Source organism: Danio rerio, chromosome 15 (genome assembly GCF_052040795.2).
Source record: "Danio rerio strain M-AB ecotype USA chromosome 15, GRCz13ab, whole genome shotgun sequence".
In the NCBI taxonomy this organism is placed as follows: Eukaryota; Metazoa; Chordata; class Actinopteri; order Cypriniformes; family Danionidae; genus Danio; species Danio rerio.
Genome location: NC_141035.1, coordinates 32068108 through 32081936, shown reverse-complemented (window position 1 = coordinate 32081936; position 13829 = coordinate 32068108). Strand labels below are relative to the sequence as shown.

Sequence of the window (13829 nt, the reverse complement as noted above, 5' to 3'; positions counted from 1 at the left end):
ATCGCTGAGTGAAACTCTAGACGAGTCTGCTTGCGGTGGCGTTTATCGCTTCATCTTTTGCGGCGAGACTGTAGCCGATAACTACATCGACAAAATCACAACCCAAACAGTACCGCAAACGAGCTCGTTCGCCCCGCGACAAAACGCCCTGGATATGACAGTCACCAAAGCTGAAGGCTTTTCCGATGCTGGCCTGGAAAAGTAAGAGCTCTCCGGCGGACGAGTCGCGGCACATGGTAAGTTTTACTAAAAAGCAAAAGTTTTCTCGAGTGTCTCACAAACTCCCTTTACGGCTGGTTCTTCTTTATATGGTCTGCTTTATTTGGACAAAATCAAAATGATGTATGTTCCTTCCTTTATCTCTAATAGGTCGCGTAATGAGGAGTAAAGATGCACAACAGAAAAGTTTACTTTATATAAGTTAAGTTAACGTGATTTGGGGGTTTTATGCCATGGCACGATCGCGTTTGCTCAACACTGTCAAGCCTTTACAAAGTTTCTTTGCGATTGTTTTTTTATGGTGGGTAGATTTTGGCTGTGTCTCAAAACTCAGTGAGCTGCTTACCTATGCAATACCTGTGATAACCGAAATGCTGGGAAGTTTGGCCGTTAAAGTACTTTGAACCAAAACTAACGTTCATCTGTGATATAATAATGGAAGGTATTTAGTTTGTTTTATAGAAATTAGCTAGAAATGAGCCACAATGAAAACAGTGTTCATTACAAAAAAATAACATATTTATTATTGTTGTTTTTATATTTAGCTACTTAATTTTGTTCTATATTATTATTGATGATGTAATATTTATGTAAGATTACGAAATAGATTACGAATAGTTCCAAGTTCCATATATATGTATGTATATATATATATATATATATATATATATATATATGAAGAGTTCAGATCCAAAAAGCTCTAAATGCCATCTGAAATTTTTTTTTCTAAAATGAGCATTTTTATCAGGTTCTAGTGTGTAGGTTTTATCTCTTTTTTCAGCTTCATTATTTTAGTCTTCAGTCACATGATCCTTCAGAAATCACTCTAATATTAATTATTAGTAATAATGGTAATAGTACTAAAATAAATGACTGGAGTAACATTTTTTCCTTGCAAACAAATAATACACAATTTTCTATAATTATTTTAAATATATAAAATAGTTTTTTAACATTGTTTAATAAAAAATACAATTGTATATTAATATAAAGGAAGATACTAGACTTTCTTGGTCTGCTTTAACATTTTTATTTCTCTGTTTACTCATCCAATGCCATTAACAAATCTAAAATTAAATTAAAAAAATATCACTAATTTGTATTTGTTTATGTGCTTACATTTGTCTGTTTTTTTTTTTGCACAAATATCATCTCAAAGAACAAGAACTAAAATTAGATAATCTGAGATAATCCCGACAGTCCTATTTCTAACAACTGCGCTTAAATTCCTCTACTGTATGTTTCTCACTGTCTCTCAAGCTATAAACAGTTGAGTAATTATGTTGTTTCCTGTTAGAGGAAGAAGCATTAGCATTGTTGAGCACTTTTCTTTAGAGACCCAGCAAATGATGCCATTTGTCAGTAGACCTGATTAAAAAAATGCCAGTCAAACTGATTGATCTCTTTACCTGTTAATTAGGTACTGTTTTAACCCATCAACAGTGATACAAGAAGATTACACATGGCTCACAACCTTTCCCAGTCTCGGTATATTTTAAACCCCTGTTTGTTGTAGGAGAGCTTTGTTGCATAACAATGAGATAAGGCTTTACATGAGCTTTCGAGGATATGGGTGTCACCTGATATTATATCAACTGTACTGTAGTCAACATCCATAAAAACAACACTTTAACGCATATCTGTAACACGCAATTCAAAAGTTGCGTACTATTGTGAAGTTTGCACCACAAAAGCTACCTGGTACACAAAAGTCGTATTACTAAACAGTTTGAGACGTTAATCTCCCATTAAATCGGACCCCCCTTAGAGTACTGCATTCTTTCAGCTTTATTGGATTAGGCTGTCTGCCGTCTGCTAATTAAATTGGTTAAGAACCAACTGTAGTTCTCCTTTACTGTGGCTGTGTTAACTGTACGTTGGGCCACTTTCATGTAGACTCAATGGGGAGTCTCACAGAGCCACTAAAATGGATTGTGTGAAAGTAGTTTCCCACATTTGGGAGAAAGATGAATGGTTTAAATATGTAGCTGTTAAACGCTGACAGTGATTACTCTTAAAATACATTCCACTTAGACTTCAGGCATTTAAAGAAGCGACTCTACAATGTGCAACACCTGGAGAAGTTCATAACCCCTGTCGCACAGGCAGATGTCGACGTATGCTCTACTAAAACATGCATCCACAAGCTGAACAGAAGCATTCCTTGCCTCAATCACTGTGCCAATCACTTCTTGCTATTTTTGGCGCACTTATGCACTTTGGCGTATATATTAATGCGCATCAAACTGGGTGTGGAAGGTTTTTGAGCTATGTGATTTTTAGGATAGCAAACGCATGTATGGGTCAATAACCGGTTTAAAGGTATTCCGCGGTTTGGAAAAGTCAAGGTTTTAAAACCGCTAAAATTTTGGATATGTAAGATTTTTTTTACATGTTTTTTAGGGCAACAGTATTTCCAGCAGAAATGTTTATTGTTCCAAAATATTTTTAACGTTTCTGGAAATGAAATATATTGTGTTAAAGTGGTAAACAGTTGTTGTTTTTTTACCCAGACATTTAAAAAGAACATATTTTAGAGCAGTAATCACAATGCAGTGATATTGTGAAACAGTGATATTTTAATTCATGGATGTCATACCATCAAAATTTTATACAGGCTCATGCTTAAACGCATGTAATAAAAAATAGAATTAAATGAAAAACTATTAGAATTCATTTGATTTAAAAAAATTATGTACAAAACAACTTGATCTTTAAATTAGTAACCCAACAGTAATGTATAATAAAACTAAATTGGTAAAAAATATCTTAATTTTATTACAGTTGAAGACAGAATTATTGGCCCTCCTGTGAAATTTTTATTCTTATTTGAATATTTCCCAAGTGATGTTTATTAGAGCAAGAGAATATTCACAGTTTGTCTAAACTGTGTCTAAAGAAAGTCTTATTTCTTTTCATTTGGCTGGAATAAAATCAGTTTTGAATTTTTTTTTTGTACAACATATTTATTCCTTTTTTCAGTTTGCATATCACAACAGATTACACAGTTACAGAATAATAATCATGTAGACACAGCAAACATTTTTCACCATATTCTCTCTCGCATCAACTCGTTCCCTTAAAAACTAAACAATAAACATATAAATAATAATAATAAAACAAGAACAAAAAAAAAAAAAGGTGGGGGATATGTTTAAATCAGGTAAAGAGTGTTTCCCAAGTGTTTCCCAAGTCTATGATTAGACCCTGACACTACCCTACTCCCTCAAAGCTTGTTTTTGTTCTAGCAGACTGCCGACATGTACATTGTACTTTTAGGCAGTTATTAAAAGGTCTCCAGATATTTTCAAACACATTTTTTTTCTTTTTGACAATGTATGTGATCTTTCCATTGACATATGTGATGCATTCTTTTTAATCAACTTTCCAATTCTAGGTTCATTTCTATTTTTCCAATTAAAAGCACTAATACGTTTAGTTTGTAAAAAACACATTTATATGAATCTGACCTCTTTGCTTAGTAAGAGAGGGCTTACAGAATGTATACCCAAGATAAAAATCTTAGCAGTTTTTACATTTATTTGTTTTTACAATTAAGCGCACATGTTGGAGATTTACTGCTGATTACAGATTTACTGACAAATGCGCACCAAATTCATCTTCGATTTATCAGGAAGCTCTATTGTAGTAGATGAAACTGCACTATTATGATTATTATTAACGTCACACACTTATTGGCTGTTGTTGCATTCATTAATAATATGTAATAATAAGTTATTAGATTAAAATATACTGAGTAAAATGTCTAGTATCATTTTTATCAACAAAAGTCACATCACAAATCATTCAATCACAATTTTGATATAATTTATTACCACAAATTCATTTACTTGAGGGAACCTCTAGATTTCCTTAAAGATCAAGCTTCCTAGTAGGTGTTGTATACATGAGAACACTTGGAGGAATTGTACTGTATGTAATGTCTATTAATGGTAAATTAGTTACAATTAATGGTATAAATTTATGAAATAGTTATTTTATCTTGCATTTGCAATACTTTTACTAAAGTTTTCACTAGGGAGGCTACGATCAATCGGCTGGAGATCAGCATCGGCTGATAATCACATTTCAAGAGTCGATCGGTACTTGCCAATTAGGGCTGTGCGATTTGGGGAAAATATCTCATTGCAATTTTTTTACAGATAATTTGATTCGAGATTTAATTTTGTAGCCAATTTAGGTGCTGGTTGTTGTATTTCCTTATGCTGGCAACAATTCCGTGAGCTCTTACAAATTACCTGTTTTGTTTTGTTGTCTCTGACTTTGAAACCAAAATATTACCATACTACTGATGAGCTGTTTTTCTTTGATATTAGTTAATCTATTAATGCTTCTGAAGTGGCTGATGGTGTTATCCCACTAATCAGCACTTTTCTGTTTGTTTGTTTGTATTTTATTGTGTGCGTTCCGCAGAGTTCGGTGAATCAATTCTGATTTGCCAGAACGAAAGTGTGCTCAATCAATGGGCTTGTAAGACTTGTCACACACAGAGGGCACTGGGCAGTCATGCATTTGCTGTGGGCGGGGAAAATTAAGTAATACATATATTCTATATTGCAGCCTCTTAGCTAATCGCAATGTTTCAAATTGCGATTCAGTTTCGATTAATTGCACATCCCTATGGAATGATTTATTATCTGTTTTATCTATAATTTTCTGTAAAGCTGCTTTAGTTATTACACAAAATAGTTTTAAGACACATGTTTAAGGGATATATTCAACATCCTTAATTAAGGTGAGATCTCCACTTTATCATAATTGAAGGGAAAATTTGCTTTATGCAGTAGCAAAGATATATATAAAGCTTGAAGCGTCGGAATCGGTACTCTTTATCGGCAGATCACCATGACAAGCAGCATCACTACTTTTCAGTTTTGTATAATTAGTATGCAAAGCAATATAAGTCATTTGACAACAGGTACATAATTGAAAATATATTAAAAATACTCTTGATTCACATTATTTAATTATTCTAGAGAGTTAAAAGGAGTTTAATAGAACGCTGTAAAAATGCTAGGATCCACGATGTGTGTTGGGACAACATGAATGAATTATTAGTGTTTACAAATTTAAGTGAACTGATAATAAAACAATTATGTCGTCCACAAAAAAACTCAAGATTTGTGTTGTTTCAGCTTTTTTTAAATAAGTCCTTTGAACAAACAAAGCATCAGAATGTGTAGTTGATTAATTTGAAACAGCACTTTGATGCACCCTAACAAAGACATCACTAGTTATACTGTAACTTAATTATTATCATTGTACCTATTACGCAATCATTTATGTAAGAAGTAATTATTCAGTTGGCACGCTATCTCTGTTTTTAACTATCATATTATTACTATACACGCAATCTTACAAACTGATTCATGTTCAGTCATTTTTGCATTCTCTTTTGTTTTATAATCAAGTTAACTCATGCCCAGATTCAGCAGTTTTGTTTGTACTCAGATCTGGAGCCATGTGTTGAAAAAGGTTTAAGTTCAGGTCACTTAGTTAAACAAAGAGCACATGTTAGGGGCGGTCCAGTGACGAAAAGTCATCAGTAGAGTATGGTGGAGCGTTTATAGATTTCAGCTGCAGTTGAAGAGAACGCTTCTACCTGTGTGACACGAAGGTCTTTTGCCTGCTTTGTAAAGCTTCTGTGTACTTGATGAAAACACGTAAGCAAGATTTACTTAATGCAAACTGTAAATATGAAATGATAGTGTCAATTTATTTTCTCTTTTTTTTTTTTTTTGGTAATCAATTTTATTTGTGTGTACAATTGAACCTAGTCAGTATAACAAGCAATATAGTCAATACTAAATAGGTTTAAGGGTTGAGTTTTTTTTAGGAAATTAATATTTTTATTTAAATTTATCTAAAGTAAGTGACAGTAGAAATGTTTATAACATTGCTAAATATTTCTATTGTAAATAAATGCAGTTTTTATATTTTATTAATCAAATACATTTGTATGTATCATTGCTCCACAACATATTACGCTTCTGCTGTTTTATTGAGCTTCAAGTAATAATTAATTGGTTTATTATTATTTTTTTATTATTATTTCACAAATTTACATAGTTTAAAATACTTAATATATGGTGATGGGCTGTATATTTATGTTAGTATATTTTTATAGATTTTTTTAATTTCATATATTTATTGAATAAAAAGAAAAGAGGCATGCTACTTTATTTAGGGCAATGTCATAATATTATGTAATGAAAAAAAAAATTACTTGGACTTAACCATTGCTAATACTGGTTTGTATGCATTACAGCCAAAAATCTTTTGAGTTTCATTATCCATTGTCATATATTTATTAACTAATTTATTAAGTGCTTAACAGTTTCTAAATTCTCCATGAAAGCTTTGCACCCTTGTAATCATAAGTTGGTTATGTAGATGAGAAAGCCCAATTAAATGGGCTCTTTGATCATAGGAATTAGGTCAAATCCTTTGAGAAGGTGTGGAAAAATTAGGTCTTGTTAAGTTGCTCTAGAAGAGAAGAAGTTTGTATAGTTATATGCTTTTAGCATATTAATGAATTTACACAATCCCAGAGTGACAAGCATGCATATGCTGCTGTAAATGATTGATGATGATTGGTTTACTGAATTACTGTATGTAATGAACATACACTAATCTCTTCAAACCTCTCAAAGAACCCTGAAGTGGCTTAATGTTAATTTTGATGTTATCTATGCTATGCAGGAACCTTAATAAATGGATAAAACAGAAATGTTTTGTCCCACTTTTGACAATTTACATAACATCAGTGTGCAAATTATACACTGACGATAAGGGCGGTCAAATTTTCAGTAGTAGTTTGGTAATACATACTTCAGTAAATCAAATGTATGAATGTATTTAAATTACATCTAATTTATTAATAAAATCTATGTTTTCAGTGTTTTAAGTTATATTTATTGACTATACAAGAGGTTACTGTATGTCAAACTAGACAAATGATGTATCTAATCTTTCTTTTTTTTAAGGCTACATGCAGATATAAATGCCTATGTTACAAGAAATGCGTGTTGTGTTGTTCAACTCTAAGGATTTTTTTCAACTGGCCTGATTGGACCAGTGGTTCAGATTTTTACTTGCCCTGACAAAATTTTCACTGGCCCCGCTAAAAAAAAAAAAAAAAAAAAAAAGTTAATTGCTATTTATTTGCCACATATATTACATAATGTGTCACGAAATAATGTATGTGAATGCAGAATTTAAATGTTTGAAAAATGTTAAAATATTTAGCAGTTAAACATAGCAGTATGGAAAATGCGCAGGTATTTTATTGCAAAACAAAAGGTGGCTGACTTAAAAGTGACGGCAAACTATGGAAAACATCACTTAATTTTTTTTTTCTTCGTGCTGTACCCATTTAAATGTTTCCACAACGTTAGAAACAGACGTTTTCTTTTAGCCTCATGATTTGATGTTGCGGTCATGTTGCCGTTTATTTAAATTTAGTGACAAGGCAGCACGGCCCCGATCGGGCCAGCAACGATTCTGTCTACTGTCCTGAGCATCTCTCAAGCTGGCCCTGGGCAATTGGGCAGTCCTTATTGTTGAGCTCTGCTTAAGATGTCAATCGGTGTTCTAGAGCTGCCAGTTTCATACTGTTGAATGATATTTCCTTCCATCGATTGGCGTGATTGAATGCATCACAGTGGTATATACCGTTATGAGGGGCGGGTGGTCAAATGTATATTTATATTATACACTTTTAATTATTAATATTGAAGAAAGCTATTACTCACTATTAAATTGGCCTGGCATGCATAAATGTTTTTAATAATTTTCGAAAATCTTCTGAATTCACAAGGGAAAATTTATTAGTACACCAATGTCATTTAATGCATGTTAAAATTAGTTATTTAATTACGGAGTTAATAAATATTGTATTTAGCATTTATAATACAACTAAAATGACTAAATTGTATATGTGCATATAGTGCATGTATCAGAATAGTATCCACATATTGTACATGCACTGCCAGATGCACATTTAGTTTTTAGGAACAAATAGGTTATCCACAGTGTGAAGAGTACAACTCGAGCAAGAAAGAATACAAATACAAATCCACACTGATGGGCCCTTGTAGGCTTGGAGAGCTGATAACATGTAAAGTATTAAAATGCCTGTATACTGTATACTTCAACTATGATAGCTTATGCATAAAAAAGGACTAAAGGCTATAAAAAAAATTATATTGATTTTGATAAACCTGATTATGTTTCATACTTGAATGAATTTCACTTGTATTTGATTGGTTAATTTTGCTTTGGGATGATCACATTTATTAAACCATTTATGTTTGTTTGTATTTTTTTATACAGCTCACCATGGCGTCTCTGCTGTGCCTCTTCTTCTCTTTGCTTGGCCTGGCTGCCATTGGTGCTGTGAAGAACTGTCATCCGCAGTGTCGGTGTGAAGTGGAGACCTTCGGCCTCTTCGACAGCTTTAGCCTTACCAAAGTGGACTGTAGCAGAATCGGCCCTGGAAACACCCCAGTCCCCATTCCTTTGGACACATCCCATCTGGACCTCTCCCTCAACTCCATCACCTCCATCAGCGACACGATGCTTTCTGGACCGGGTTACACCACCTTAGTCAGTTTGGACCTAAGCAGCAATCTTATTGCGCAAATCAGTCCCAAAGCGTTCTCCAAACTGCGTTACCTTGAGACTTTAGACTTGAGCAGCAATGCTCTCGAAGGTCTCAGCGACGGCTGCTTCACTGGACTCCCTCTAGTTGAGCTAGACCTGAGTGAAAACCAATTCAAAGAGTTCAACCTTGATCTCTTTACCACCAGGACACAGGATTTACCAATAATGGTGGACTTGTCACGAAACCTTCTTACCTCCATTTTTAGGAGAACACCAGGCCATCCGTTGTACATCAAGAGTCTTATGCTTGCAGGGAACCAATTGAAGACGGTGCCGAAACTTAATGGGATTCCACTTCAGTATCTGAACCTGGATGGAAATCTCATCTCTAGCATTGACACAGGAGCCTTTGATTCGCTGACAGAATTGGTTCACCTGTCTCTCAGCGGCCTGTCCGAACTGACCTTGATTCATCCAGGTGCTTTCAGGAGTCTGAAGAACCTGCAGGCTTTAGACTTGTCCAACAATAGCCAACTTAAGACGCTGAACCCTGATGTTTTTAGCGGACTCGTCTCTTTACAAGAGCTGAATTTGTCCAATACTGCTGTCACACCATTATCAAGGACCGTCTTTATGCAGATGCCAAACATAAAGAGTATAACTCTAGGGCCAAACGTGCATTGCTGGAAGACACACAAGCAGGGACAGTTTCACAGGCAGATTGGACAGGCCAAACCCAATGATATACTTACCTGTGACAACGCAGGACTGATCTTATGAGCCTGAAGTGCCAAGGAAAGACTTATTTTCTCATCTCTGTGCCTTAATAATATCTTATAAGACTTTTGTAGTTCAAGATTGCATCGTATTTGCACATTGTTTGCCAACCGAGGTCCACCATTTTACTTGTTCGTCACATTTCAGTATATCGCAATGACTCGTGCACTTTAGTTACCACATTTCTGTTCTTCTACTTAAAGTCAGTTGAGATCTGCAGTGTGTTGTCAGCTCTGATGTGATGTGTTTGATTTGGTTTGGTTCAACACAGAACTTAGTCTTAAAGTTTCTTTAGTTGTGTGTAAATGTACACCAGTTTTGAAGTTATGGTACCATAGATAGTATTCAGTTTACCCAAAAATGAAAAGTTTGCCATCAATTACTCGCCTTCACTTGTTTTGGACCTGCTTTTTTATGATTATGATGATGATGATCATGATGATGATAAAGAACACAAAAGAAGTTATTTTGATAAATGTTGGAAATGTGTAGCCTTTCACTTCTTAAGTGTTTCCTATTAAAGATGTCGATGGCTATCGTTTTCCAGCACTCTTCAAAATACCTTATTTTGTGCCAACAGAAAAAAGAAATTAATGCAGGATTGGAACTACTTAAGTAAATGGTGATGAAATTTCCATTTTTGGTGTAAACTATTCCTTTCAATTTACACCAACACATAGGTTGTATTTATTTATTTTTTATTAATTTACAGTGAACCACAAACATTGAGGGCGATAAGTAAAAGTGTTTTACTCGTTTCAAGTGGAGCTTTTTAATAGAATCACTAAGTTTGAAATCACTATTTGGAATTTACATTTTAATGCTGAATAAAAAAATGTATTAATCAGTTTAGCGTTGCAAACTAAAAAATAAAATATTCTCTACACATCACTCAGACTGACACTTGAAGGAAATGTAACGTTAACTAGTTCACAACCTTTTAATTCCTAAGTCGTCATTTCACAGACGTTTACATAATATTGCTCTGAAATTTTGCACTTTTGATGTTCTTATAAGATTTGTATAAATTTTTAAAAGAAAATGCATGATGGTTGTTCATCATGTGAGATGTTTTACGTTTGTACAAAACTATACTCCTAATAAAAGATAATCAACTTTACGTCTATAGCAGCATGTTTGTTGATCAGTCTTGTGATTTAAGGTTCACTTCCCCAAATTGTATTCAAACTTCCAAAGTTAAGCCAGGGCTGACATGCCTTTCTTAGTCACATAGTGTGTTTAGTCATAATAAAGGCCTCGCTAATGTGGTTCTCTTCAGCCTGAGACACTCAGCCAGCCATGATTTGTTTATAAGAAACACACCCAGTGTTTTATCCCACACTTTTCCTGACAACAACAAAAAGGAATTATCCATTCACTCAGACCAACCATGGACAGCAGTTTTGGGCAGACAGAAGACTGGAACAGATGACTTCAGCCTGTCAAGCTTGAGCCTCATAGGCCTCACAGACCGAGTATTCATATATCCCCTTAGCTGCTCTGAATTATTGCCAAGATCCAGCTCTTTGAAATTCTAGGAGACTAATGCCAGAGACACATCCCCCTCTTCTTTTCTACACAAAAGCTTAGTGGAAAAAAAAAGGTTTTCTTAAAGGCTAAACTTTCACTTCATTAGTGTGCACTTTCTGCCATGCTCTGAATAAATACGTTATGTAAATAAACTCAGGCCAGTGAGGAAGAACAGTCAAGAGCAAACAGTCAGTTTTATCATGACATTCTCCCCATTTGTTTGCAACTTATCTTTGGTGAACAGGAATAAAGTCTTTAAAAGAAACTGAATGCAAACTAGATACCTGTTGTCTGAAGAAAATGTCTGTGGTGTGAAGCCTTAGTCACACAACTTTCAACAGGGATCAATCGACTTCCGGCAACCTCCGTCTATGCAAGCGACAGTGACAGTTGGTGACCAGGTGGGCATATCGAACGACGCAACAAAGCTGAGAATCCTTCAACTTTATGCAAATGAAGAGCGACTTTCTTGAGTGACAGCCAAGGGGAGCACAAGTCGAGCTCATGTGATTCTCTCAGCTCGCTCAGAGGCAGGTTGTATTCTTGCTGTATAGACGTACACAGAACTGCGTTTGCAGCAGGTTGCCACTCAGAGAGACAAGCAGCAAAAAAGTCGCTGCTAGTGTGAATGAAGCATAAGGCAGCAAACAAACTAGCTTTGTATTTATGGAAATGTAACAATCACAATTTAGCATGCAAATTAGAAATTAAAAAAAAAAAAAAAGGAGCAATTGGAATCTTGTAGTGTGTCCATATTAAGATGGTTTATTGGGAAAGTTGTTTCTGTTTTAGGTGTCACAATATAGAACAATAAAGTTTGTACCTTGACTCTACTTTGGAATTGGCACACTTGATTCTTGCAATTCCAGTATTACATCTCACAATTTAAATATAAGATTTCTGAGGACAATAAAATGTAAATACAAAGAAAATGGTAATACATGCATCTTATTTATCAATAACAACAACAAAAACTGTTATAAAGTATACACTATATTAAATAAGGATGTTTAAAGAGTAAGATGTAATGTTATGTAATGTGAATGTATTTTCTTGGATTGAAAAATATGGAGGGTCGCCCACTGAAGCTAAGCAGGGCTGCGCCCGGTCAGTACCTGGATGGGTGACTCCATGGGAAAGCTAGGTTACTGCCGGAAGTGGTGTTAGGGAGGCCAGCAGGGTCAACAATTTTTTGTAAAAAATATATTTATGTACATTTATTATTGAATATATTTTTTAATATAATTTGACATACAGTTGAAGTCAGAATTATTAGCCCCCCTGAATTATTAGCCCCCGTTTATACTTTCCCCAATTTCTGTTTAACGGACACATTTTTTTTTTTTTTACATATTTCTAAACATAATAGTTTTAATAACTCATCTGTAATTACTGATTTATTTTATCTTTGCCACGATGACAGTAAAAATATTTTACTAGATATTTTTCAAGACACTTCTATACAGCTTAAAGTGACATTTAAAGGTTTAACTAGGGTAATTAGGTTAACTAGGCAGGTTAGAGTAAATTGCTGTGAAAATTTCCTTGCTCTGTTAAACATAATTTGGGAAATAATTAAAAAAGAAAAAGAAATTCAAAGAGGGGCTAAAAATTCTGACTTCAACTGTAAATATTTTTTACCTTAAAAAAAAAGGTGTTTTTTTTCAGCCAGACAATTTTCTTGCAATTGTAAGGCAGTTCATAAAGTAGGTCCATACAGGGTTTGTTTTTCTTCTAAAAACACAAGGGTGACATTTTTAGAGCAGTGTGTAATGCATGTTTACACATAAAAACAATGGAAAAGCAGCACAAACAGAAAACTATTTTTTTCTAACCTTCCGTTATGCTACATGCCCCAAAAAGCAAACTATGAATGCGTGTGAATGATTTGAGATGTTCAATGTCTACTCTAACATTTTTGAAACCAATAGAGCTTATAAAAACAAAAAGAAGTTAGATTTCACACGTGTTGACATACTTAACTGTAGTGACCTACTTAAGATATCCAAACAAATGAGCGTTAACCTTTACCAGTATATAGCAGAGCACTGTAAATGGTCACAATGAATATGCTGAATTTGATTTAGGACAGACGCTGCTTATCTGTCTTGTCTTACATGAGCCTCGACTTGTCTTACTATGTAAGAGGTTGCACAAAATATGATGATGTAAGCAGTTATCATGGCGCACAGTTCATTGGGTTAAAACAAAACACTCTGAACTTTCTTCTTCCTTCTGTGTACTATTCGGCTTGTAAATCTATTAGAGTATCATGTCACCTGCCCTCACTTTAGATAAGGGACGGAAATTAAATGGGCCTTAGGTGAGCCATTTGATAGCAGCGTAAGCCACAGTGCTGACATGAAATGACAGTGTATTTGTCAAAGGTATGATCAAAACTTTATTTCATAATATGAGAAAGTTTATTTCACTGTAATGATAACTTTCATGATATATGTGTTTTATATAAAGGTAGTTATGCCAGAAAATTTATTTTTAAAAAGGGGGGCTTTATATAATTAATATTTACGAAAAGAAAATTTGTTAATCTCATTTGATTATTTGGTTTATAACCTTGTAAAAATAATAAACAAAATATGACTTTAGATGAACAACGATTTCCACTGTACATCACATTTCACTGTTTTATGTGGGCAACCCTTATTATTTAAAAGATT

At 34.1% G+C, this 13829-nt stretch overlaps 1 protein-coding gene across 2 annotated transcripts; it reads left to right on the top strand.

The window, feature by feature from the left end:
- tsku (tsukushi small leucine rich proteoglycan homolog (Xenopus laevis)) lies at positions 1–10741 on the top strand. 2 transcript variants are annotated; one of them, NM_199733.2, is made up of 2 exons: positions 1–236; positions 8575–10741. In NM_199733.2, the coding sequence occupies exons 1-2, from the start codon at positions 186–188 to the stop codon at positions 9622–9624; spliced, it is 1101 nt and encodes a 366-aa protein (NP_956027.2). In that variant the 5' UTR covers positions 1–185; the 3' UTR covers positions 9625–10741. The 2 variants fall into 2 exon arrangements, with proteins under 2 accessions (NP_956027.2, NP_001306114.1); NM_001319185.1 differs by lacking the exon at positions 1–236 and adding an exon at positions 5826–5903.
- The last annotated feature ends 3088 nt before the right edge of the window (positions 10742–13829 follow it).